This window comes from Mobula birostris, chromosome 9, assembly GCF_030028105.1.
Source record: "Mobula birostris isolate sMobBir1 chromosome 9, sMobBir1.hap1, whole genome shotgun sequence".
Classification (NCBI taxonomy): domain Eukaryota; kingdom Metazoa; phylum Chordata; class Chondrichthyes; order Myliobatiformes; family Myliobatidae; genus Mobula; species Mobula birostris.
Window position 1 is genome coordinate 111,507,720 of NC_092378.1, and position 23,008 is coordinate 111,530,727.

Consider the following 23,008-nt stretch of genomic DNA (forward strand, 5'->3'; position numbering starts at 1 on the left):
TCCACCTGTGCAAGTTCCTCTCTCATGCCACTGTAATTCCCTTTGTTCCATTGCAATACTGATACATCAGACTTGGGCTTTTCCCTCTCAAATTGAGGTATGAATTCAATCAGATTATGGTCACTGCCTCCTAAGGGTTGCTTTACCTTCGGCTTCCTAATAAGATCTGGATTATTACACAACACTCAGTCTAGGGCAGCCTTTCCCTGAGTAGGCTCAAGCACAAGCTGATCTAAAAAGCCATCTCATAGGCATTCAACAAATTCCCTCTTGCAATCCAACACCAACTTGATTTTACCAATCCCCTTGCATATTGAAGCCTCCACCCCCCATTACAATTGTGTCATTTGCAGTCCCTTTGCAGTCTCAACCGCACATCTGGGCTATTGCTTGGAAGCCTATATATGATTCCCATAATGTTTTTTTTTAACACTTGCAGTTTCTTAACTCCTCTCACAAAGCATCGACATTCTCTGACCCTATGTCCCCTCTTTCTAAAGATGTAATTCCATCTCTTACCAACAGAGCCACACCACCACCTATGCCTTCCTGCCTGTCCTTTCGATACAAAGTATATTCTTTGATATTAAGCTCCCAATTATGACCACCTTTCACCCACAACTCAGTGATGCCCACAACGTGAAACAGACCAATCTCTAATTGCGCATGAGTTCATTGACCTTATTCCAAATACTATGTGTATTTAAATACAGTACCTTCAGCCCTGCATTCTTCACCCATTGTCTGCATTTGTACTGAATCATTGGCTTGTCCTTCCTTACATTCATATTGAACCTATCATCTACTTGTAAACCTGCTGGCTCATCCTCTACTCTATCATACTGGTTCCCATCCCCCTGCCATATTAATTTAAACCACTCCCACCAGCTTTGCAATCTTGCCCACAAGGATATTGGTGCCCCTCAGATTCAAGGAAAACCTGTCCATTTTGTACAGGTCACACCTGCCCCAGAAGAGGTCCCAGTGATCCAGAAATCTGAATCCCTGCCCCCTGCTCCAATTCTTCAGCCACGCATTTATCTGCCACCTCATTCTATTCCTATCCTCGCTGTCACATGTGGCACAAGCAGCAATCCTGAGATTACTACCCTTGAGGTCCCGCTTCTCAGCTTCCTTCCTAACTCCCTGTATTCTGTTTTCAGGACCTCCTCCCTTTTTCTATCTGTGTCATTGGTTCCAATATGTACCATGACTTCTGACTTCTGGCTGCTCACCCTCCCTTTTTAGGATATTGTGGACATGTTCAGAAGCATTGTGGACCTTGGCACCTGGGAGGCAAACTACCGTCCGTGTTTCTTTTTCGCCTCCACAGAATCACCTATCTGCCCCCCTAACTATAGAGTCCCCTATTACTGCTGCAATCCTCTTCAGTTCCCTACCCTTCTGAGCCACAGGTCCAGACTCTGTACCAGAGGCACAGCCAGTGTTGCTTTCCCCCAGCTAGGTTGTCCCCCCCCCAACCCCAACAGTACTCAAAATGGAGTGCTTATTGTTGAGGGGGCATTCACAGGGGTGCGCGCCACTATCTGACGTTTTCCCTTCCGTCCCTTGACAGTCACCCATTTAACTGTCTCCTATAGCCTCGGGGTGACTACCTCCCTGTAGCTGATGGTGGAGGGGAAGAAGTTGTTCCTGAAGCATTGAGTGCATGTCTTCAGGCTCTGGGATTACCATCCATTAAGAATGGGTGTCCTTTATGATGGATGTGGCCTTTTTGAGGCATCACCCCATTTTAAAGGTGTATTTGGATGCAGGGGAGGCTCGTGTCCATGATGGAGCTGGCTGAGCTTACAACTTTCTGCAGCTTTTTCTAATCCCATGCAGTGGCCCCTCTATACCAGATCGTGATACAGCCAGATAGAATGCTGTCCACGGTACATCTGTAGAAACTTGTGAGAGTCTTTGCTGACATGCCAAGTCTACTCAAGACTGCTACTGGAATATTGCGGCAGTCTTGCCTCCTTCATATTTGCGTCAATATATTGGGCCCAGATAGATCTTCAGAGATGTTGACACCCAGGAACTTGAAACTGTTCACTTTTTCCACTGCTGATCCATCAATGAGAACTGGTGTGTGTTCCCTCGACTTCCCCACCCTTAAGTCCACAATCATTTTCTTGGTCTTACTGACATTGAGTATAGGGTTGTTATTGTGACACCATTCAACCAACTGATCCATCTCACTCCTGTACACCGCCTTGTTTACCATCTGAAACTCTGCCAACACTAGTTGTGTCGTCAATAAATTTATAGATGCTGTTTTAGCTGTGCCTAGTCACACAGTTGTGGGTGTAGAGAGAGTAGAGCAGTGGGCTAAACATGCACCAGTGTTGATTAACAGAGAACAGGAGATGTTATTTCTTATCCACACTGACTGTGGTCCTCCACTGAGCAAGTCAAGGATCCAGCTGCAGAGGGAAGTGCACAGTCCAGGTTGTGAAGCTAGTTGATTAGAACTGAGGGTATGATTGTGTTGAATGCTGAGCTGTAATCAATAAACAGCAGCCTGGCATAGGTAATGCTATTCTCTAGGTGATTCAAGGCTGGATGGAGAGCCTGTAAAATTGCATCTGCTGTAGACATATAATTGCAATAGGAAAATTTCAACAGGTCCAGGTCCTTGGTTAGGCAGGAGTTGATTCTAGCCACGACTAACCTCTCAAAGCACTTCATCACAATACTGTATGTTTAACTCTTCACTGCTCTGTAAAGTGGACTTACAGAGCTACTTAGTTCATGGTCAATTAGTGATGGTGGTCTAGCCATCAATGACCATCTTTTGTAAGCTATTTTATGAAAGGTTTCACTTCAGTTTATCATCTTATACGAATGTCATCACTACACAAGTGCAAGGTTTTCCTACACCAGGTCTATAATTGCAATATTAAGTTGGAGATTGCCCACTGCAGATGATTCATTCTACAACAAGGCCGTGACTAATGGCTCAGTAAAACAAAGATATCTCTTTCACATTATTACAAAAGGGTATAAATAATACTAACTAATGACTGAGTTATAGAGAGAAGTTGAGTAGACTGAGAGTATAGGAAAATAAGGGGTGATCTTAAGAGTTGTGCAAGATTATGAGGGGCATAATCTTGTCTAGGCAGACAGAGTTGGAGAATCAAGGGGTAGATAGAGGGTATAGGTTTGGGATGAGAGTGGAGAGATTTAATATGAACCAACAAAGACACTTTTTTTTAACCTAGAGAGTAGTTGAGGCAGACACACGAACTACATATAAAAGACATGTTGATGGATAACTCTTGGACATGTACATGGATGGGAATGGTTAGAGGGATATGTGCCAAATGCAGGAAATGGCTATCTTCTTACAATCAGCAATTTGGTAGAATAAAACAATTATTTTCATCTCAAATTCAGTGCATCAATTTAGAATCATTTAAGGAGACTGTCTCATTAAACCACAGATCCGAGATAGGTACAAAAATTGGTGTGCTACTCACGAAAGCACAGAATTAATGAATCTGTTAATTTTTAAATATAAATTTTTGGAGAAATTGTTCTGAATTGAAGATTTGTCTGTTTATGGAGCCATTAAATTCAGCCCACTGCTGACAGCAGATACATTGAAGAGGATGCATTCAAAGTGTGGTGATAGGTGATCAGGAAGTTATGGGGTACCCTCCGAAAAATAGGGATAACTAGCAGGAGCAAGTGATGTGAAACAGCAGGGGGCCAGCAGTATAAGGGCATGGCAGTGGCAACCTTTTCCCTATCATTCCCACGTTAAGTAATTTTTGAAAATCTTTCTGTTAGTTGCAGCCCTCTATGCACACGTTGACTCAGGCGTAGTCCACCTCTCTGTGCCCATCCTAACCTTGCGGCTATTCTGGTAGCAGTGTACATTCCATCCTTGGCAGATATCAAGTAAGCACTGGAGGAACAGAGCACTGTAATCAGCAATCCCAAGACAGTGCTCCGATGCCATCCTGATCATTGCGAGGGACTTCAACCAGACTTGCTTGAAGAAGTCTTTAACAAACTACCACCAACATGTCACCTGAGGAACCAGAGGACCCAACACATTTCTTCACTGTTACACCGCCATCAAAAACACTTAGCATGCCACCCTGTTCCTACACTTTGGCAAGTCCAATTACCTGTTTGTACTTCTATTCCCGGCGTATAGGCAGAGACTGAGGACCGCAGCACCAATAGTGAGAACAGCAAGGATGTGGTCAAGGGAGGTAGAGGAACATTTACAAGACAGCATTTCTTATAGACTATGTTCAGGGATTCATCTTTATATATGAGTGAATCTGCTACTACAGTGGTCACTGATGAGTGTATACCTTTAAGGACATACCAGGGCTTCCCAAACTGGAAGCCTTGCATAAACCAAAAGATTAGCAATCTGCTGAGGGTCTGAACTGTGGCATTCAGGACCGATGATTCAGAGCCTTGCAAGAAGTCTGGATCTTACCTATGGAAGGCCATCATGAAAGTGAAAAGGCAGTCCCGTGTGAAATTAGAGAGATAATCGGGTGCATGACAGCTGTGGTGGGGTTTACATACTATTTCCTATAAGGGAAACCTAATAGCAAAATGGCTGTGATGCTTCACTCTTTGATAAATTCAATGCCTTTAATGCGTGCTTTGAAAGGCAGAATATCACTATGCTTATGTGAATACACATAGCGTCTGGAAACCCTGTGTTCTCTGTCTTGGATGCTGATGTCGGAACATCCTTCAAGAGGTTAAATCCTAGCAAGGTAATCAGAGTGTGATGGTATAGCTAGCAGGGTACTTAAAAGTGTTTAAGGACATCTTCAACCTCTCACTGCTATAATCAGAGCTTCTGACCTACTTAAAAAGGACATCCATCGTTCCAGTGCTCAAGAAGAGCAGAGTGAGCTACCTCCACAATTGGACTTCAGATCAATAGTTACCCCCACCCCTCAAAATCCCAGAAGACCTCAATAATGACAAAAGTAAAAGAAATGTCAGATGTAGGCCCTAGATATTCTTTTGTTGGAGATGGTCACTGCTTGGGACGTGTCACAAATATCAGACATTTGGGATCTGGACTTTGCTGCCATTGCCTTTCACTAGTTGCAGAGCAGATGGTGGTATGCTGCTTTCCTGATCCATGGCAGTTGTAAAGAAGGTATTCCCACGGTGTTGTTGGGTAGGAACTTCCAGCAGTTCAACCCAGTAATGGTGTAGTGCTAGTAATATATTACTAAGTCAGGACGGTGTGGAATTGGACAGAAACCTGCAGATAATAATGTCCCCAGTATGGCAGGAAAGTCATCAATGAAGAAGCTGAAGATGATTGGCTCTAGGACACTAGCCGACTATTGTCATGATCTAGGACTGGGATGATTGACCAACTATCATAAACATCCTTCTTTGTATGAGATAAGATTCCAGTCAGCAGAGAAATTCATTTTGTAAATGAAAATCAAAAAATTCTGATAAAAGTTTTTAACCGGAAATGTAAATGGTTTCTCTTTCCAGATGCAGCCAAATCTTCAGAGTTTTCCCAGCATTTTCTGTTTTCATTCCAGGGTTCCAGCGTCTACAGATTTTTTTTCTTTTATTTGAAAGTTTATTTTCCTAATTTCCCATAGTATTAGTTTTACCAGAATATATTGATTCCAGACTTGTTCTGCTGCTGCCTAAATATCAGGGCAGTCATTTCCAGATTATTTCTAGAATTCAGCTCTTTAAAGCACATTTGCATGAAGCCTATGAAAAGCTTTGGAGCCAAGTAGTTTGGCAAAACCCAAAATGAGCAGGTTTTTGATAAGTAAGCACTACTTCGTAGCTGTGTGAATTAAATTGTCTGTCACTTTACTGATGAATAGTATTACGCCGATTGTGTGTTAATTTATAAGATTTTTAAAAGTACTTACACCATGCTGGATGGTTTTCTCTGTTGTTGCACAGATGCCCACACTGTTGTGTCTATGCCAGCACAGATGGACTGAAGGTACAGCTAGCTTTCCAGTGCATTTCTTTAGTAGTGCAGCCAGACTGTTAGCTTATCCTGTAGCCTTTGCTGCAGTACTCTCAGCCATTTTTAGATATCATGTAAGATTTGAATTAGCTGAAGGTTGGCTGCCTGCTGGTTGAGACCTTGGGATAAAGCTGACTCATATCATTCATGATACTTTTGACTGAAGACTTAGCTTTGGCATTTACGTTTAAACTCTGCCATCAGTAAGGATGGCAATATCATACAAGACAGAAGGTGGCAGGTCAGCAGTATGAATGAAGTACTGTGATAAAACCTGCATGTTTCTATGACATTTTTACGATTCAATAAGAGGACTTGATTTTGACTCAGATTAAATGATATGCAGTTAATGATGTTATCCATGTGCATTTTATGTGCCATTTATGCTTTGCCATGAGCTATACCAAAAGCAATACTTGTAATTTTGCAGGCTTATCAAATTGAAGGACCTTATTTCTACTGAAGCATTATTGCTGAGCTGTGTTTATGACTTTATATATTTTGAGTGTGACTGGGCTCAATAGACAATAACAGATTGGCAGCTGTGGTTGAAATTTTCCACAATCATATGTTACAGTGCCTGGAGCTATTGGCGCAAATTTTCTAATAAACTTTGTTCTTTGTTCACTTATTCCTTCTTCTTTCCAAGCATCTGCCTGAAACCAAATCACACTCTGGGATGTACTCTCTGCCATGTGTCCACTCCGATGCCTACTTCTACTTTTGTACACCTGCCCAACTCCACCCCCTCCTTTACTGCTGAAAGTCTCATTCATGCATTTGTTACTTTGATTTTTTTTCTCAATGGACACTTGCCTGGTTTCAATCATTCTGCCTTCCATAAGCAGGTACTTGTCCAAACCTATACTTTCCAGACTTATGTTAAATTCCATTTACTCGTCCCTTTACTAACCTATATTAGCTCAATTTTAAAGATTTCCTCCTTGATTTTAAATTCTTAATTCTTCTCCCATTCTTACGATCTCTTTGAACCCTGTAACAGTTCTCCTCCTCCAATATGGTTGTTGGATAACCCCGACATTTGGGTTCTCCTCCTTTGGCTTGTGTGCTTCCAGCTACAAAGGCCTTAAACTATGGTGTTTCCTCCATAAACATCTCTACCTCTCTTCTGTTTTCCTTCTCCAGGACATTCATTAAAACCTTCGAAGTTTTTGGTCATCCATGCTTTATCTTCTTAAATGTCCTTATGTTAAAATGTGTTTGGTTGTGTTTTTCTAAAGCACCTTGGGGTGTTTTTCTACATTAAGAATGCTACAGAAGTGCAGATGATAGTAATGATTGTTATTAAAACAGACATCCCACCTCTCCTGGGAGTTCCGGGAGTCTCCTGCATATCGATAGCAGCTCCCTGATGCCTGCAGGTTATATATAATATCCTGGAAATTGATTTTTTAGAGAGGGAGAGGGAAAAAAAAGAAAGAAAGAAAATGAGTGAATCCTGCTTGATCTCTCTTTGTGCTAAGTAGACCTATCAGTTTTCTCTGTGGGCGGGCTTTACAGTCGACCTCTCTCTCTCTCTCTCCCCCCCCCCCCCACCATATTCCGTCAGTTCAGTTACTGCCGTCTGTAATGACGCTGAAATCATCCGGACGACTGTTGGTGATGAAGTACAAAAGCCTGGCGAAGAAATTCCCAAGGCTGGTGCTGACAACCTGACTACGCGAAGCTGTCCTATAGGGGCGGGCCACGTTGGCGTCTTAAAGGGGATTAGAGCAGGGTTTAAATTGGAGCGAAATTCCAAAATTGTCCAGTAAAGACATCTTTAAAAACGCGCTCACCGCAGGCAAATTCTTCAGGGTTTTTTTCCTGAAACACTTCCACCTACAGGTACATCAAGCCCACGATGGGCTGAGTTTAAGCGCAGCCGTTTTCAGAAGAAAAACAGATTTTAATAAATACCCAGCCCCCACCGAGGTCTCGTCATTAGGACAGCGAACTGTTTACCTGTGCTGCGCACTTCATATGCATTTTGAGTTACACTTTATTAAATAATATGGTAATATATTGTTTTATGTGGTGTGCGTGATATATGTATTGTAACTACACCGTGGTCCGGACAGAGTTTGTTTCGTTTGTGGACAATCAGCCAGATGACAATGAACTTGAACTTGAAGATACAGAACTCCTAAATCACTCATTTATATTCCCCCATTTTGATGTAAAAAAGTAAGTTCTGATCCCGACTTTTGCAGGCAATGTGTGTGTGTGTGACTACGGACGTATATGCAATCGGACGTTGTCCGAATGGACGTTAAGCGGCGCACACCTGTAATAAGGATACACCTTAGGCTTTCTTTTAGGGACCACAACATATTAAGGAGGCTAAGCGCAAGGAAGGCTGCTCAAGTATTTCACAGTTCTTTTCAGCAGAAAACCAAAGTCTGACAGAGAAGGTCACTAGAGCTGAGGTGTACTTTAGATTTTTCATTGTTGAGCATAACCTGCCATTCCAGGTGTATAAGCACACAGGCAAGCTATTCAGGAAAATGTTTCCTGATTCAGAAATAGAAAAAAACTATGCCTGCTCATCAGCCAAGACAACACCTATTGTGAACATGACACATTAAGACAGAATTCAGAAGTCAGCTGTCTCACAAAACACTTGTGAATCTGATGTCTTGCAAAATTAACAAATTCATTGATACAGACTGCTATGAGGTTGAGACCTCCCTGAAATGAGTTTTTGCAGGGTGGGATGTCTTTTAAAAGCCTGATAGGGTACAAAGCAAGCTGCCTATTTTAATAAAAATAAAAACCTTTGGATGTTGGAAATCTGAAATAAAACCAAAAAATGTGGAAATGCTCAGCAAATTAGAGACCATCTATGGAGAAAGAAAGCTACATAGTTGACAATTTAGGTGAATGACCTTCAAATTTTTGTAAACATTTTCAGTATTCATTGCCAATATCTTTCACTACAGTTGCACTGCCTACCATCGTGAATTTTATCCTGCCTCTTTTTGATTGCCCTTTTCTTGAAAATCCTTTTGTAATATTAATGCATAGTTCTTTAATATAAAACTATTGTCAGTAATCCTGTTTTTAAATGGAAAACAGCTTTGCAGGAGGCTATGATAATTATGTTACTTAAGACGTGTGGAGAGTAGTTATTTTCTGAAAGATATGGTGTAGACAGATATTACATAGGTATTAATTTGGTTACTATCGTAAAGGAGCTGTGCAACAACTCTGTCCGATTTTACTTTTGGTTACCTTGGTTTTGCGTCGTTGACAGAGCTATCACTGATGAGGCTGAGACTCCATCCCTGAGCCAATGAATCGTGTCTGACAACAAATTAAAATGAACACTGCAAAATTAATGAAAGAATCATAATGTCAGATGTACTTAAAATGCAATAAGCATAGAAAAATATTTTGATGTAAATTAAGTCGTTGTAATAGTGACTGAGATATATTGGTATCTTTTTCTTTACTAGCTCTGAACCAGGGTTTCTTCATGAGCATAGTGGTTAACACAGTGCTTTACAGTACCAGCGATCTGGGTTCAATTCCCTCCACTCCCGTAAAGAGTTTGTATGTTCTCCCTGTGACTATGTGGGTTTCCTCCGAGTGCTTTGTTTCTTCCTAAGTCCAAAGATGTACCGATTGGTTGGTTACTTGTTTATTGTAAATAGTCCCATAATTAGGCTCAGATTGAAATCAGAGGGTTGCTAAGCGGTGTGGCTTGAAGGGCCTGTTCCACGCAGTATGCCAATATATAGATCGATAAATATTGACTTGTGTACCACAAGTAAATCTTCCTGTCTGGATACTTGGCCAAATACCCAATTTTTTGATTATATGTATGTTTTATATCTATGGAATTTTCATGTCAATTGTTCCAGGCCTTGTCAGCTCCTTCAAGATTTGCGCAGGATTCGTGACATTCGTTCGCCAGTTAAGTGCTCCTGGTGTGTGGTCCTGTATTTATAGCTCATACAATATCACTGAATCAGATTTGTTGGTCAATTATATTTTTTTTTTGAGGGCTTGTTGTGCACAAATTGGCCGACATGTTTCCCTTTATTGCAATCGTGACTAAACTCCAAAACTATTTATTGGATTTTAAAGCATTTTTGAACGTTGACCTTCTACCTTGCATTTATCATTTCATTAATGTGAGTTCTTTCCTTTCTAGCCATAATAAAAATCCTGTGTAATTTTTTTTCAACTGGCATATAAAGCCAACTAGATAATGGCACTGTTATAACATACTGTTTTATGGAAACAGACTCAAATTGAGCTGTGGTGAAAAAGCAAATTGCACTGATTATACGGACTTCTTACAATTAGATTGTGTTTTCCACAGGAGACTACTTTGGAGTTTTGATGGAGGCCAAGGTGCTGACATTTCCTTTTAATATAATGGAGAACCCTATGTATTGGGGGAGTACACTAAACTACTTGGGCTTGGCTATCATGTAAGTGTATAAGTATAAAATCACCATATATTCTCTTCTTTTTCTTGCTATCTGCCCCTCAGTTGATTTCACTGTTTACATTTCTCAAATCAACATTAACTTTACTTTGAGAAAGGTTATGAATGCTGACTTGACCTCATTAAGTTTCTATGTCTCCTCAGTTAAATGGTAAGTTAACATAAAATAATTACTACATATTCCTGAATTACTTTGCTGAAAGAATTACAGGCTAAATTTGGAGTATTGTGTACAGTTCTGGTCACTGAATTATAGGAAAGATGTCAATAAAATTGAGAGAGTACAGAGGAGCTTTACTAGAATGTTGCCTGGGTTTCATCTCCTAAGTTACAGGGAAAGGTTGAACAAGTTGGGTCTTTATTCTTTGGAGCGTAGAAGGTTGAGGGGGGACTTGACAGAGGTATTTAAAATTATGAGGGAGATAGATAGAGTTGACGTAGATAGGCTTTTTCCATTGAGAGTGGGGGAGATTCAAACAAGAGGACATGAGAGTTAAGGACAAAAGTTTAGGGGTAACATAAGGGGGAACTTCTTTACTCAGAGAGTGGTAGCTGTGTGGAACGAGCTTCCAGCAGAAGTGGTTGAGGCAGGTTCGATGTTGTCATTTAAAGTTAAACTGGACAGCTATATGGACAGGAAAGGAATGGAGGGTTATGGGCTGAGTGCAGGTCGGTGGGACTAGGTGAGAGTAAGAGTTCGGCACAGACTAGAAGGGCCGAGATGGCCTGTTTCCGTGCTGTAATTGTTATATGGTTATATTAATATAGGAACGATTTCTTAATTATATGGAGATTAAGAAACTAAGGCTTTTTTTCTACATAATGTCAGAAAGCAACATTCAAAATTATTCAAGTACAAGGATAATCTATTTCCACCAGCTATTGCAACACCAATTGGAAAGGACCACCTTGTGATAATCACTAAAATACTCGACAGATTTTTAAAGAAAGTATAAACACCTTTCATATAAAGTGCTGGAGTCATAATTTAATACGGGTTTTAAAGTGGAAAAATATGTTTTCCAGTGGAAAATTAAGATTGTGTCAGGAGGCTACAAGGGTAAGTAATGCAAATAAGTGAATAAGCCACATTTGAAACATACTGTCAGTGGGGACGCATGAGAGGGAAGAGGTAAAAACTAAAATTATAATGATTAGTGACTTCACTATGGAAAAACAGATAGTTTAAACAAAGATTAGGCTACTTAATGCAGAGAGTTTGCATATCTTTTTGTGCAAATTAACAACGTTAATGGAGAGGGAGCAGAAAGATAGGAAGGTATGCTTCCAGTTGTATGGGTTCTCAATGGCTAATGAAGCCAATGTGGGACCTTAAGAATCTGCCACAGATAGGGCAGGGGTACATGATGGATGGAAGTTTAGGTAGTTTGGGAGAGAGTACACTCTATCTGCCATCTAAATTGGGGTTTTGTGTGCTCCAAACAAACAAAAATCAATAGCATCTAATTTTGAGGGGAAAGAGGTCAGAAAATCCCATGAATCTCTGATGGAGAAATAGTTTATGATAGGGAAAGTGTGAAGATAGGCTTTTGATAGCTGACATTGACTTGAGTCTGAATGGCCTTTTTTGTGCTATCACTCTCAATAACACTACGATGTTATACTTTCCTGAGAGGCTCTGAGAAGTTTTTTACTACGTCCATCTGATAATCTCCGGCTCTAATAGGAATCAGAATCAGGTGTAATATCACTAGCATATGTTATGAAATTTGTTGTTTTGTAGCAGCAATACATTACAATACATAATTTAAAAAACAATAAGAAATATATATAAAAAATAAATTAAGTAGTGCAAAAAAGAGAGCAAAAAAAAGAAAAAAAGAGTAAATAGTGCACATGGGTTCATTGTCCATTCAGAAATCTGTGGTAGAGGGGAAGAAGCTGTTCCTGAAATGTTGACTGTGCGTCTTCAGGCTCCTGTACCACCAACTTGATGGTTCCAATGAGAAGAGGACATGTCCTGCGCGATGTGAGTCCTTAATGATGGATGCCGCCATTTTGAGGCATCTCCTTTTGAAGATGTCCTCAGTGCTAGGGAGACTCGTGCTCATGATGGAGCTGGTTGAGTTTACAACTTTCTGCAGCTTTTTCCAAACCTGTGCAGTGGCCCATCTGTAGCGAACAGTTAGGATGTTCTCCTCAATATATCTGTAGAAATTTCCAAGAGTCTTTGGTGACATACCAAGTTTCCTGAAAGCCCTAATGAAGTATAGCCACTGTCATGCTTTCTTTGTATGTTAGGCCCAGAATAGATCTTCAGAGATGCTGACATTCAGGAACTTGAAACTGCTCACCCTTTTCACTGCTGATCCCTCGATGAGGACTGGTCTGTGTGTTCCTTTGACTTCCGCTTCCTGAAGTCCACAATCAATTCCTTAGTCTTACTGACCCTTGAGTGCGTTTGTTGTTGGTGCACCATTCAACCAGCAGATCTATCTCATTCCTATATGCCTTCTCATCACCATCTGAAATTCTGCCAACAATAGTTGTGTCATCAGCAAATTTATAAATGGTAATCAATAAACAGCAGCCTGAGGTAGGTATTGTTATTGTCCAGGTGATCCAAGGCCGAGTGGAGAGCCGGTGAGATTGCATCTGCTGTCGAACTTTTGTGGCAAAAGGCAAATTACAGTGGCTCCAGGACCTTGCTTAGGCAGGAGTTATTTCTGGCCATGACCAACTGCTTAAAGCGTTTAATCATAGAAGATGTTAATGCAACTGGCCTGTGGTCATTGAGGCAACTGTCACTGCTCTTGGGCACTGGTATGATTGTTGCTCCAGTAAAGCAGGTGGGAACCCCTGATTGCAGCAATGAGAGATTGAAAATGTCCATGCACACCCCCTCCAGTTAGTTGGCACAGATTTTCAGTACCCTGCCAGGTACCCCATCAAGGTCTGACACCTTGCAAGTATTCACCCTCTTGAAAGATGTTCTTATGTCATCCTCCAAGACAGAGATCGCAGGGTCACTAGATGCTGTAGGAATTCACAAGGTGTAGTTTTATTCTCACTTTCCAAGGGTGCATAAAAGGCATTGAGCTCATCTTGAAGTGAAGCTTCACAGCCATTTGTGATGTTTGTTTTGCCTTGTAGGGTGAAATGGCCTGCAAATCCTGCCAGAGCTGACGTACATCTAATTCCATCTCTAACTCCAATTGGAATTGTTTTCTCGCTCTTATAATAGCCTTCTGCAGATTGGAATTATTGTATAGTTCTGGTCTTGAATGCCACAAATTTAGTCCTCAGCAGGCTATGAATCTCCTAGTTCATCCAGGGTTTTTGGTTTGGGTATGTTCACTATATACTCAAAGGTACACACAGGTCTTGATGAAGTCAGTGCCAGTTGTGGCATATTCTTTCAAATTCAAAGATGAATCCCTGAATATTGTCCAGAAAAGAGTTTCAGTGTCATGTGAATGCCATGGCCTGCATATTAGAGAATTCAAACAGTCACTTAACAACAAATATTGTCCACTTGTACTCTGGGTTTGATTGTCTCACCTTTCATATGTCAAAATTACCCAATCTATATTTGTGCACAAATTTCAAAGTAATGAGCAATGCTCCCAACAATTGTTTGTTCCAATTGCTGAATCTGTTGAATTCTTGTACTCCAATCCTATACATTTTTCTTCCAAAAATCAACACAATAAATATGAAAGCAAAGTGATTTAGGGCAGGATATTAAATAACCGTTGCTCTGATAGACTTTATCAGATACAAGATACTGGAATCTGGAATAAGCAGGATGCTGGGGGAGATTCCTTCAACATCTTTTCTTAGCGCATCCATAATTGCTGTCAAATTTCAGACATAATCTCAAATAGATTGAGACTCTAATCTCAAATAAACTGACCCTCCTGATAAAAGGTCCTGATGAAGGATCTCAGCCCAAGGTGTCGATGGTTCCTCTATAGATGCTGCCAGATTGGCTGAGTTTCTCCAGCATTTTGTGTGTGTTACTCATGTTACAAGCAGGTATGTGCAAATGAATGTGGGAATCTCCCATGTAAAGCTGATGATGTGAAATAGTGAGCATAGTTGGGAATGAAATATTCCAACTTTCTGTCTTAGCAGTGTGGAAAATGTTTATTCCTTAAGAAGGACAAGGAACAATTATTAAATGTAGCTCCTATTTGCTTTTACTGAGTTGCCTAGATTTTTATATTTGGCTTTTACTAAAGTTGTAGCACAGAGTTAAGGAGGGAATTTGTTTCAAAACGATCAAGTTTCAGGAACAGGTAATTGGAACTCTTTTTCTCCTTTTGCCTATTTAATATAGTTTCATGGAATAGCCATGGTTACAGGAAAGAGTGGTCCCCACTCAAGTAATGCAACTCCTCATATCTTGTGTTATACACTGGAGCTTGCTATGGTTTCATCCACAACTGACACATCTGTATTGGGTGTAAGATGCTTTCCACTGGCAGCAAAACAATCTTCATCTGTGACAGTGAGAGGCTATAAGCGGAGGTATTTCAGAGTTCTTGGACTGAAGGATGTTCAAAGAATAGGAAGGTGGTTTGAAGCCAATTTTTGCATATCCAGGAGCAAGTTGTAGGGTTATAAGTACATTGATGATGGATAAACTTGTAGTGCAAGGTAGATATCAGAATCTTGAGTGTCCCCAGGTTAATAAATATCACAAGGGAGGGACCAAGACTTTTTTGAACAGTTGTATCTAAGATAGCAATGGAAGAGTTGAGGGCAGCATTAAGGTAAGCCTTAGTAATAATATCTGTATACTGTTAAATTCCGTAAGCAAGCTAGATTGAATAGGTAATGAATGAAGACATCAAATCAGCATCCTACATGTTCTCAACTCCTTGTTTCGATCTGAGTCACTGCCATTAATCTATCCTAAAGGATCACTACATCATTAAATTTATTATCTCTGTCATTCATCCCTACTGAATCAAAAATGTTGCAGAAGTTGGAAATCTGAAGTGGAAACAGAACATCTGGAAAACGCTCAACAGATGTAACGATATCTTGTGTTTTACCTATGGATTCCTAGATATTGTCTCAAATAATTATAATAATAGGAGAGATAAATAACGCCTTCAAAAAAGATGCAGAATTCTGTATAAACATTGTGTTACTAAGTCATAATAGTAGAATTAAGCGAATGGGGAAAAAAATAGTTGTTCATAAATGAATGAATAGAATAACGTGAATCAAAAGTTATGACATACTTTACCAGCAGACGATTAAACTCCACTGTGGGTGGTCTCAAGTCCAGCTGGGAAAGGAGGAGAATTGGGTATGAAGCTAGCAACCCCATCCCGTAAAAAGGCAGAGCTACAGAAATGCCAACAGAAGCTTAAAAGCCTCAGTTTTGGGAGAAGAAAGATCTTTGCTTAGAAGACACATGAAGTTATATGGTGAAAGCAGAAGCCACAGGGCCAATCAGCCTTCGGCTCAGGACCGAGGATTCTGGCGAGCTGCTGTCGGCAGCATATGCTCCAGTCGGGGTGATGGGCTGAAGAAGAAGAAGCACAGCATCCAACAATTGGGTAGTTCCCACTTAGGCTGATCACTTTCCCTACTCACCACTCAAAGTATTCTTCCAATTTATAGAATAGCAAATATTTACTCAAGATCATGTTACAATGGAAAGTCAGATGTACATTTATCTGTCCATTTTCATACAGTCAAGCTAGACTAAGAATCAGGCTACATGGCTTACCATTCTGAGTTATGTGAACTGTCCTGTGTGAGTTCTCATAGAACCAAGCTATCATATTCTATCAAATCCTTCTCTATCATACCAAGCTACCTCATTATTCTTTTTGTATTTTAGTACTCATTTATTTTTTGTAATTTATAGAAATTTAATGTGTTTGCACTACTGCAAAACAGCAAATTTCACATCAATAATCAGTGATAAATTAATAAATCTCATTCTGATTTTGATGCTCAGTTCAGCTCCATGGGACATGTATGCACCAGGGTAACCTCTCAATTGAACTGTAATATTATGCCAAAAGGTCTGCTATTTTCCCTGAAAACTTTTGAAGTCATTGATACTACACTTGTATGGAAACATGCAGTCAAGAGCTAGTACATCAAAGAACCTAATTCGTTCATCACTCGAGCCCAAACCCCCTTGAGGATTTTTCATCCTTACTATTTTTAACCACCTTGAATTGATCCTGAATCTTCTGAATAAATTCCTTTTCCATGAAAATTTCAGAACAAATATATGGTTCCACAGCTTTGACCAAGGTGATTAACTATTCCATCTAAAGAGTGGAGGTCATGATGGAGTTTACTCAATTGCTGTCAAGAGTGAGGTAGTCTGTGATTAGTTCTACTATATTCTGACAGAAAGTGCATACTTTTGCATCACTTAAGCAAAAGGAAAATTGAAGTAAAGATTTAATGCAGTTAAGGATTTTAGCCAAATCAGTGGCATATTCACTTAGGTTAGTCTTTTGTAAGTTAATTTGCTGTGTTTTATTCAGCACTGTTAATGATACTTAATGATTGTTCTAAATATGATTTAGTCTTGGGATGTGCTTTGATGTCTTGTATGTTTCTTATTCTTACTAGCAATTTCACGTACAGTACTTCCAGTTCTCTCTAAAGATAATGAAATTGTAACTGAATGCACTATTCCACTCTTCAGTTGGCTGATCAACTGGTGATAAATTGGTGTTTTAATTTTTCTCATTATCTATGTTAATTGTTAATCTCAACCTGGTGCTGATGTGAAATATGCCAGTCTGTTCCTGGCATTTATACTCTGTCCTATCATGTTGAAAATACCGTGTATTCATATAATTGCAAATTTAGTACAATCACTGAATAAGATCACAATGTATTTGAAGTGGAATTACTTTTCTTAAACTGATATTGCTGATTGTTATCACACGACAAATCTTCACTGATATTCAAAAATTTCCTAAGGTTAGTATTTGAAAAGCAAATGATTAAAGTGATTAAGCTGGTGGTTTGATTGCCATGTTCAATGGCAGGTAATAGATTTTAAATTTTCTGGCGCTGTAATTATTGTTTCTTGAGCTACTTAAGGTATATATCTGATGGCATTTTCAATGACGGACACTGTCATTTCACCTGCAAATCGCTAGTCTTACTTAACTAAGTTGTTTCAACAAATACTTATATTAACTAGTAACATTAAATTCTCGCAATGCCTTGGCTGGTTTCACTGTGTTGCATTTATATGTCAACCAGGATAAAAGGAAAATTACCAGCTAGGGAATATTACACTGTGAACTTGGATTGATTCAACAATGGGAGTGTTTCCATCACTGGTGTTGGTAGAGGGAATTTTTCTCAGTTGGAAAATGAGACAATTTCTCCACTGACTGGCTTACAATGAATTGGCAACATAATTATGTGGCAAAACATCAAGGACCAATGTGTGATATGTGTATCAAAGACATTTATCGTATCTTCTTTGTGATTGGTGAGCTAATTCATCGGGTACTTTGGATGGCAGCTAATATTATCACTGGCCTCAAACTTCATGGTGCAACAGTTATCCAAATACGCACAGAATGCATTACAAAAGGCAGTTGTCGAGTCATGTGTTGCTGCATTGTGCATGTGCAGCCAATGGTGTGGTATCCAAAGTGAGTTTTTTGACAATCCATGAGAGCTTGAGGTGGAAACAGAAGATCTATGGGCATCTCCAATTCCTCCTAAAATGTAAGCATTGACTGCTTCCATAGATGTTCTCATGATACACAAACCTTTAGATTTTAGGACCTTCTTGCAACTATTTTATTGGAAATGTTGCACTTGCTGTCTTGTGCATCATTAGTCCAGCTGATCTCATGCCCAACTTAATCATTAGGTTTCTCTTTTTTAATGCAAGTCTGTCTCCTCTCATCAGTTTCTCACAATTCTGAGGCATGACATTGTAGCTGCACATTTGATTTTCTTCAATTGTGGTCTCTGGATGGTGCACCCGCGGAGATTTTCCTCCTAGTATATCTGTCTTCACTGTATCACCCAGTTCACAAAAGGAGACAACTCACACATCTTGAGTCTCTATGTCACTCACTTGTTATATTGGATATTTTAAAAAAATTCTCCTTTAAATTGCTGCATTTTTCCTTCTGCTCTCTTATGACAAAGCTTTTCATGATCTATAAAGATAGTTTTGTATGACTTCATGTAATAAGCCAATAAAAAAAATTACTGGGTGAGTTCCTGTACTCTATTTTTTTAAAATTGTAAATATCAGTGATAGTTTGTATTAAAATTTCTATTTTGTCAATTTCTGATTATGGTCATTTTACTCTTAAAATTTAATGAATTAATGATAGCCAGTATTATACCTACCATTTAAAATCAAAACTCAAGGGGCCATTGAAATACATGTAATCGGCAACTTAATTTGACATCTGTCACTAATTGAGATCCTCTTACTAAATAAATACTAAAGTTACTGACTCTGTGACAACCCTGATTCTCTTTCTTTTCTCTCATCAGCATGTTTTTGACAGTGAAGCTTTAATATTGCCACAAAGCAAGTGTATTATAATTACTTTGCTTAGCAAACCAACAATGTAACATCACTTCCTTGGTTCCTTTAGGCACTTTGACATCATTCAGGTCAGCTATCACAGTGATGCTGCTAGTACAGTTGCTGCCTTACAGCTCCAGGATCGTTCAATCCTGACATCTGGTTCTCTGTGTGCATGTGGAACTTGCAAATTTTCTCTGTGATCATGTGGATTTCATCCATGTGCGCTGGTTTCCTCCCATATCTTTTTTTTTGGACCTCTTGGTAGATTAATTGACCACTTCGGCTGTGTAGATGAGTGGTCGAATCTGGAGGGAGTAGATGGGAATGTGGGGAGAATAAAATGGGACTGGTGTAAGAGTAGGTCTTCCTGTTGAAGTGTTGTTGAACTGTTTTATAATATATAATATAGTATTGTAAGGCTGCAGACATTTAAGATACTGTATTTTTAAGTTCAGGTCAAATAATTTAAATGGGTTGGATAAGCATAAAATATTCCAGTCTGAGTAGAATGACTTGCATCTTAATGCTGCTGTATTTTTATGGGCCAATAGCTTAAGTTGCTTTAAGTTAACATTTTTATAACATTTTTGGCTCTGCTGGCAAGTTTGGGTATATAATTATTTGATTAGCCTGAACATTCTAGAATGTCTGCCTTTGGTTCCTGATATTTCGACTGTTTACTCCCCTCTATGAATTCATTCCTCGAGAATTTTGGGTTTGTTGCATTAGAATCATGTGATTGCTTTGAAGATAAAAGAGTAAGATTGTGCTGAGGCAAAAATAGATCATCTTTGCAGAAAGAAATTTTGACTCATTGAATTTGGGTAGTGGAAAGTCAACATAGTTTTAGATTTATGCAGCCGAATGTAATTAATAAATGAGGCCAACTTGCAATCATTTTGCATTTCAGAATAGGCTTGACCACAATGCAAGTGGAAAAAATAGCTTGCAAAAATGGATGAGTTGTTTCCTGAATAATGTTTATCTGGTAATGCCCAATAATCTTACTGTATGGCTTGCCAGAGTGAAAAAGGTGAAGCTGCCTCACGAATGAATCAGGTTTAATTGTGGAATGCCAAACTCTTTGAGAAAACTGTGTTATTGCGTATCTAATTTCAGAGGTCTTCTGGTGTTTTAATATGATTAACTTGGCACTTATATCCCTTTTTTAAAACCTCTTTTTCTCTTTGCAAATCAATAGGAATGCCAGTCCAACAGGTTTGGTGCTCACCGCTTGGGTTGCAGCAGTATACAAAGTTGCTATTCTGTTTGAAAGGTTTGTATTCCAGTGTCTGCACTGGATTAATCTTTATGGTTATGTCCCCCAAAAGAGACTTTATAAATATTCAGCTGAATCAAATATTGGATTGTATATGTTAATTAACACACTTCATATATTTTGCATAAGCCCAACATTTTAAAAGAGCATGGTAATGCTTAGCTTCCAGCAGTGTCTTCTGCTGTATGCCTGAAGTATATGGTGCACCTTAACTCTGTTCAAATTTAAATGTTCAACTCTATGTCCGTTTCCTTTCATACTGATTTACAGCCTACATCTCTGCTTTGCTGCAAAGCTAAAAAGGGGAAACTCCCACTTTAAATAGGCAACCCACAGCAGTTTTTCAATTTTGAAACAGAAATTAGGAGTGAGAAAGTTTTTGGAAGCTATTCTAAGGGCGGAGGGACTGATTTAGGATAGTAAGTATGGCTTTCTGTATGTTAGGTCGCGTCGAACCAATCTTAGAGTTTTTCAAGGAAGTTACTAGGAAAGTTGGTGAAGGCAAGGCAGTGGGTGTTGTGTATATAGACTTTGGCAAAGCATTTGAAAAGGTCCCGCATGAGAGGTTGGTCAAGAACGGTGTTTCCCAACTTTTTTTTAGACCATCACCCCCCCTCCCAAAGCACTTTCATACTTGCCAATGCCCCTATAAAGCACCTTCATACTTGCCAATAACCCTCTTAGGCACAATATACTTCTCGGCACCCTCATATTGTAAAAACATATCTACCATATGGCAACATGAGAAAAATAATTCTGCTTTAAATTTTTATTTGTCTTTAAACCTAGTTTACACGGTACCTGTGCGCTGTACAGCACCTTCGATATCAATGTAATCCTTGAGCTTGATTATTTTTAGCAAGAGTTGAAATATCTTCAAGTTGTGACAGCAAATGCCTGAAGTACCCACACTTAACAATGTCCAAGTGGTTTCTGTTTTTTGTGCATATGTGGTTCACTGCACTAAAGCCTCTTTCAATAAGATAGGAGGATGGAAGTGCAGTGAAGGGAAGTTTGGCTCTTCTCCAAAGACCAGAAAATTTTGTATGACAGTTTAGCCACACGCCACAAAGGCCAACATTTTTGAGAAGTTTTTTTTCTTCTTCTTCATTGCGAATTTTGATCATATCTTCTTGCAAGCTCTCTCCCTGATCTTCTACCTAACAAAGAAATGAGTTAATTACCTGGTCCAGGATTTCCAGGTTGTTCAAATCCTTGAATCAATACTGAAAATCCTCCTTCAGTGACTGCAGGTATAAGCAGTACTCTTGCAAATCACCGCCTGTGAAAGAGAGTGCCATACTTTCCATGCAGGGAAACCGTGAGAACATTCTTTCCCATTGTTTTGCTTGTATACTTCCAACTTTCTGATTGGAATTCTCACCCTGCAGTTTCAGATATAGAATGTTCATTTTGTCATATAAATTGGCTAGGTATGCCACATCTCCATGTAGAAGTTCAATATTGTTTCCCAAGTTCTTGTCGACTTTGAACAAAAATTTAATTGCGGTGTCAAAAATATCAAAGAAATGTTTTAAGCAACAGCCTTTTGACAGCCAATGCACTTCAGTGTGAAGAAGCAAGCATTCAAACTCTTCATTGTTATAGAAACCATAGAAAAACTACAGCACAGAAACAGGCCTTTTTGCCCTTCTTGGCTGTGCCGTGCCATTTTCTGCCTAGTCCCACTGACCTGCACACGGACCATATCCCTCCATACACCTCCCATCCATGTATCTGTCCAATTTATTCTTAAATGTTAAAAAAGAACCCGCATTTTCCACCTCATCTGGCAGCTCATTCCATACTCCCACCACTCTCTGTGTGAAGAAGACCCCCCTAATGTTCCCTTTAAACTTATCCCCCCTCACCCTTAACCCATGTCCTCTGTTTTTTCTCTCCCTTTGCCTCAGTGGAAAAAGCCTGCTTGCATTCACTCTATCTATACCCATCATAATTTTATATACCTCTATCAAATCTCCCCTCATTCTTCTACGCTCCAGGGAATAAAGTCCTAACCTATTCAACCTTTCTCTGTAACTGAGTTTCTCAAGTCCCGACAACATCCTTGTAAACCTTCTCTGCACTCTTTCAACCTTATTTATATCCTTCCTGTAATTTGGTGACCAAAACTGAACACAATACTCCAGATTCGGCCTCACCAATGCCTTATACAACCTCATTATAACATTCCAGCTGTTATACTCAATACTTTGATTAAATAAAGGCCAATGTACCAAAAGCTCTCTTTACGACCCTATCTACCTGTGACGCCACTTCTAGGGAATTTTGTATCTGTATTCTCAGATCCCTCTGTTCTACTGCACTCCTCAGTGCCTTACCATTAACCCTGTATGTTCTACCTTGGTTTGTCCTTCCAATGTGCAATACCTCACACTTGTCTGTATTAAACTCCATCTGCTATTTTTCAGCCCATTTTCCCAGCTGATCCAAGTCCCTCTGCAGGCTCTGAAAACCTTCCTCACTGTCTACTACACCTCCAATCTTTGTATCATCAGCAAATTTGCTGATCCAATTTACCACATTATCATCCAGATCATTGATATAGATGACAAATAACAATGGACCCAGCACTGATCCCTATGGCACACCACTAGTCACAGGCCTCCACTCGGAGAAGCAATTCTCTACTGCCACTGTTTGGCTTCTTCCATTGAGCCAACGTCCAATCCAATTTACCACCTCTCCATGTATACCTAGCGACTGAATTTTCCTAAC

At 39.6% G+C, this 23,008-nt stretch overlaps 1 protein-coding gene and 2 long non-coding RNA genes across 4 annotated transcripts in view; 1 reads left to right on the forward strand and 2 right to left on the reverse strand.

Moving 5' to 3' along the window:
* The window catches only part of LOC140202970 (uncharacterized), a 34,866-nt gene extending 25,566 nt beyond the window's left edge, over positions 1 to 9,300 (reverse strand). Inside the window, exon 1 of the long non-coding RNA XR_011887245.1 lies at positions 9,242 to 9,300. This is a non-coding gene — a long non-coding RNA (uncharacterized lncRNA). The remainder of the gene's footprint in view (positions 1 to 9,241) is intronic.
* The window catches only part of pemt (phosphatidylethanolamine N-methyltransferase), a 123,061-nt gene that overhangs the window by 91,246 nt on the left and 8,807 nt on the right, over positions 1 to 23,008 (forward strand). For both annotated transcript variants that reach the window (XM_072268614.1, XM_072268613.1), the window contains exons 5-6: positions 10,338 to 10,449; positions 20,192 to 20,266. In XM_072268614.1, the coding sequence (XP_072124715.1) occupies positions 10,338 to 10,449; positions 20,192 to 20,266 (187 nt within the window). The remainder of the gene's footprint in view (positions 1 to 10,337; positions 10,450 to 20,191; positions 20,267 to 23,008) is intronic.
* Positions 9,304 to 23,008, reverse strand: part of LOC140202969 (uncharacterized) — a 59,232-nt gene continuing 45,527 nt past the window's right edge. The window contains exon 3 of the long non-coding RNA XR_011887244.1: positions 9,304 to 9,336. This is a non-coding gene — a long non-coding RNA (uncharacterized lncRNA). The remainder of the gene's footprint in view (positions 9,337 to 23,008) is intronic.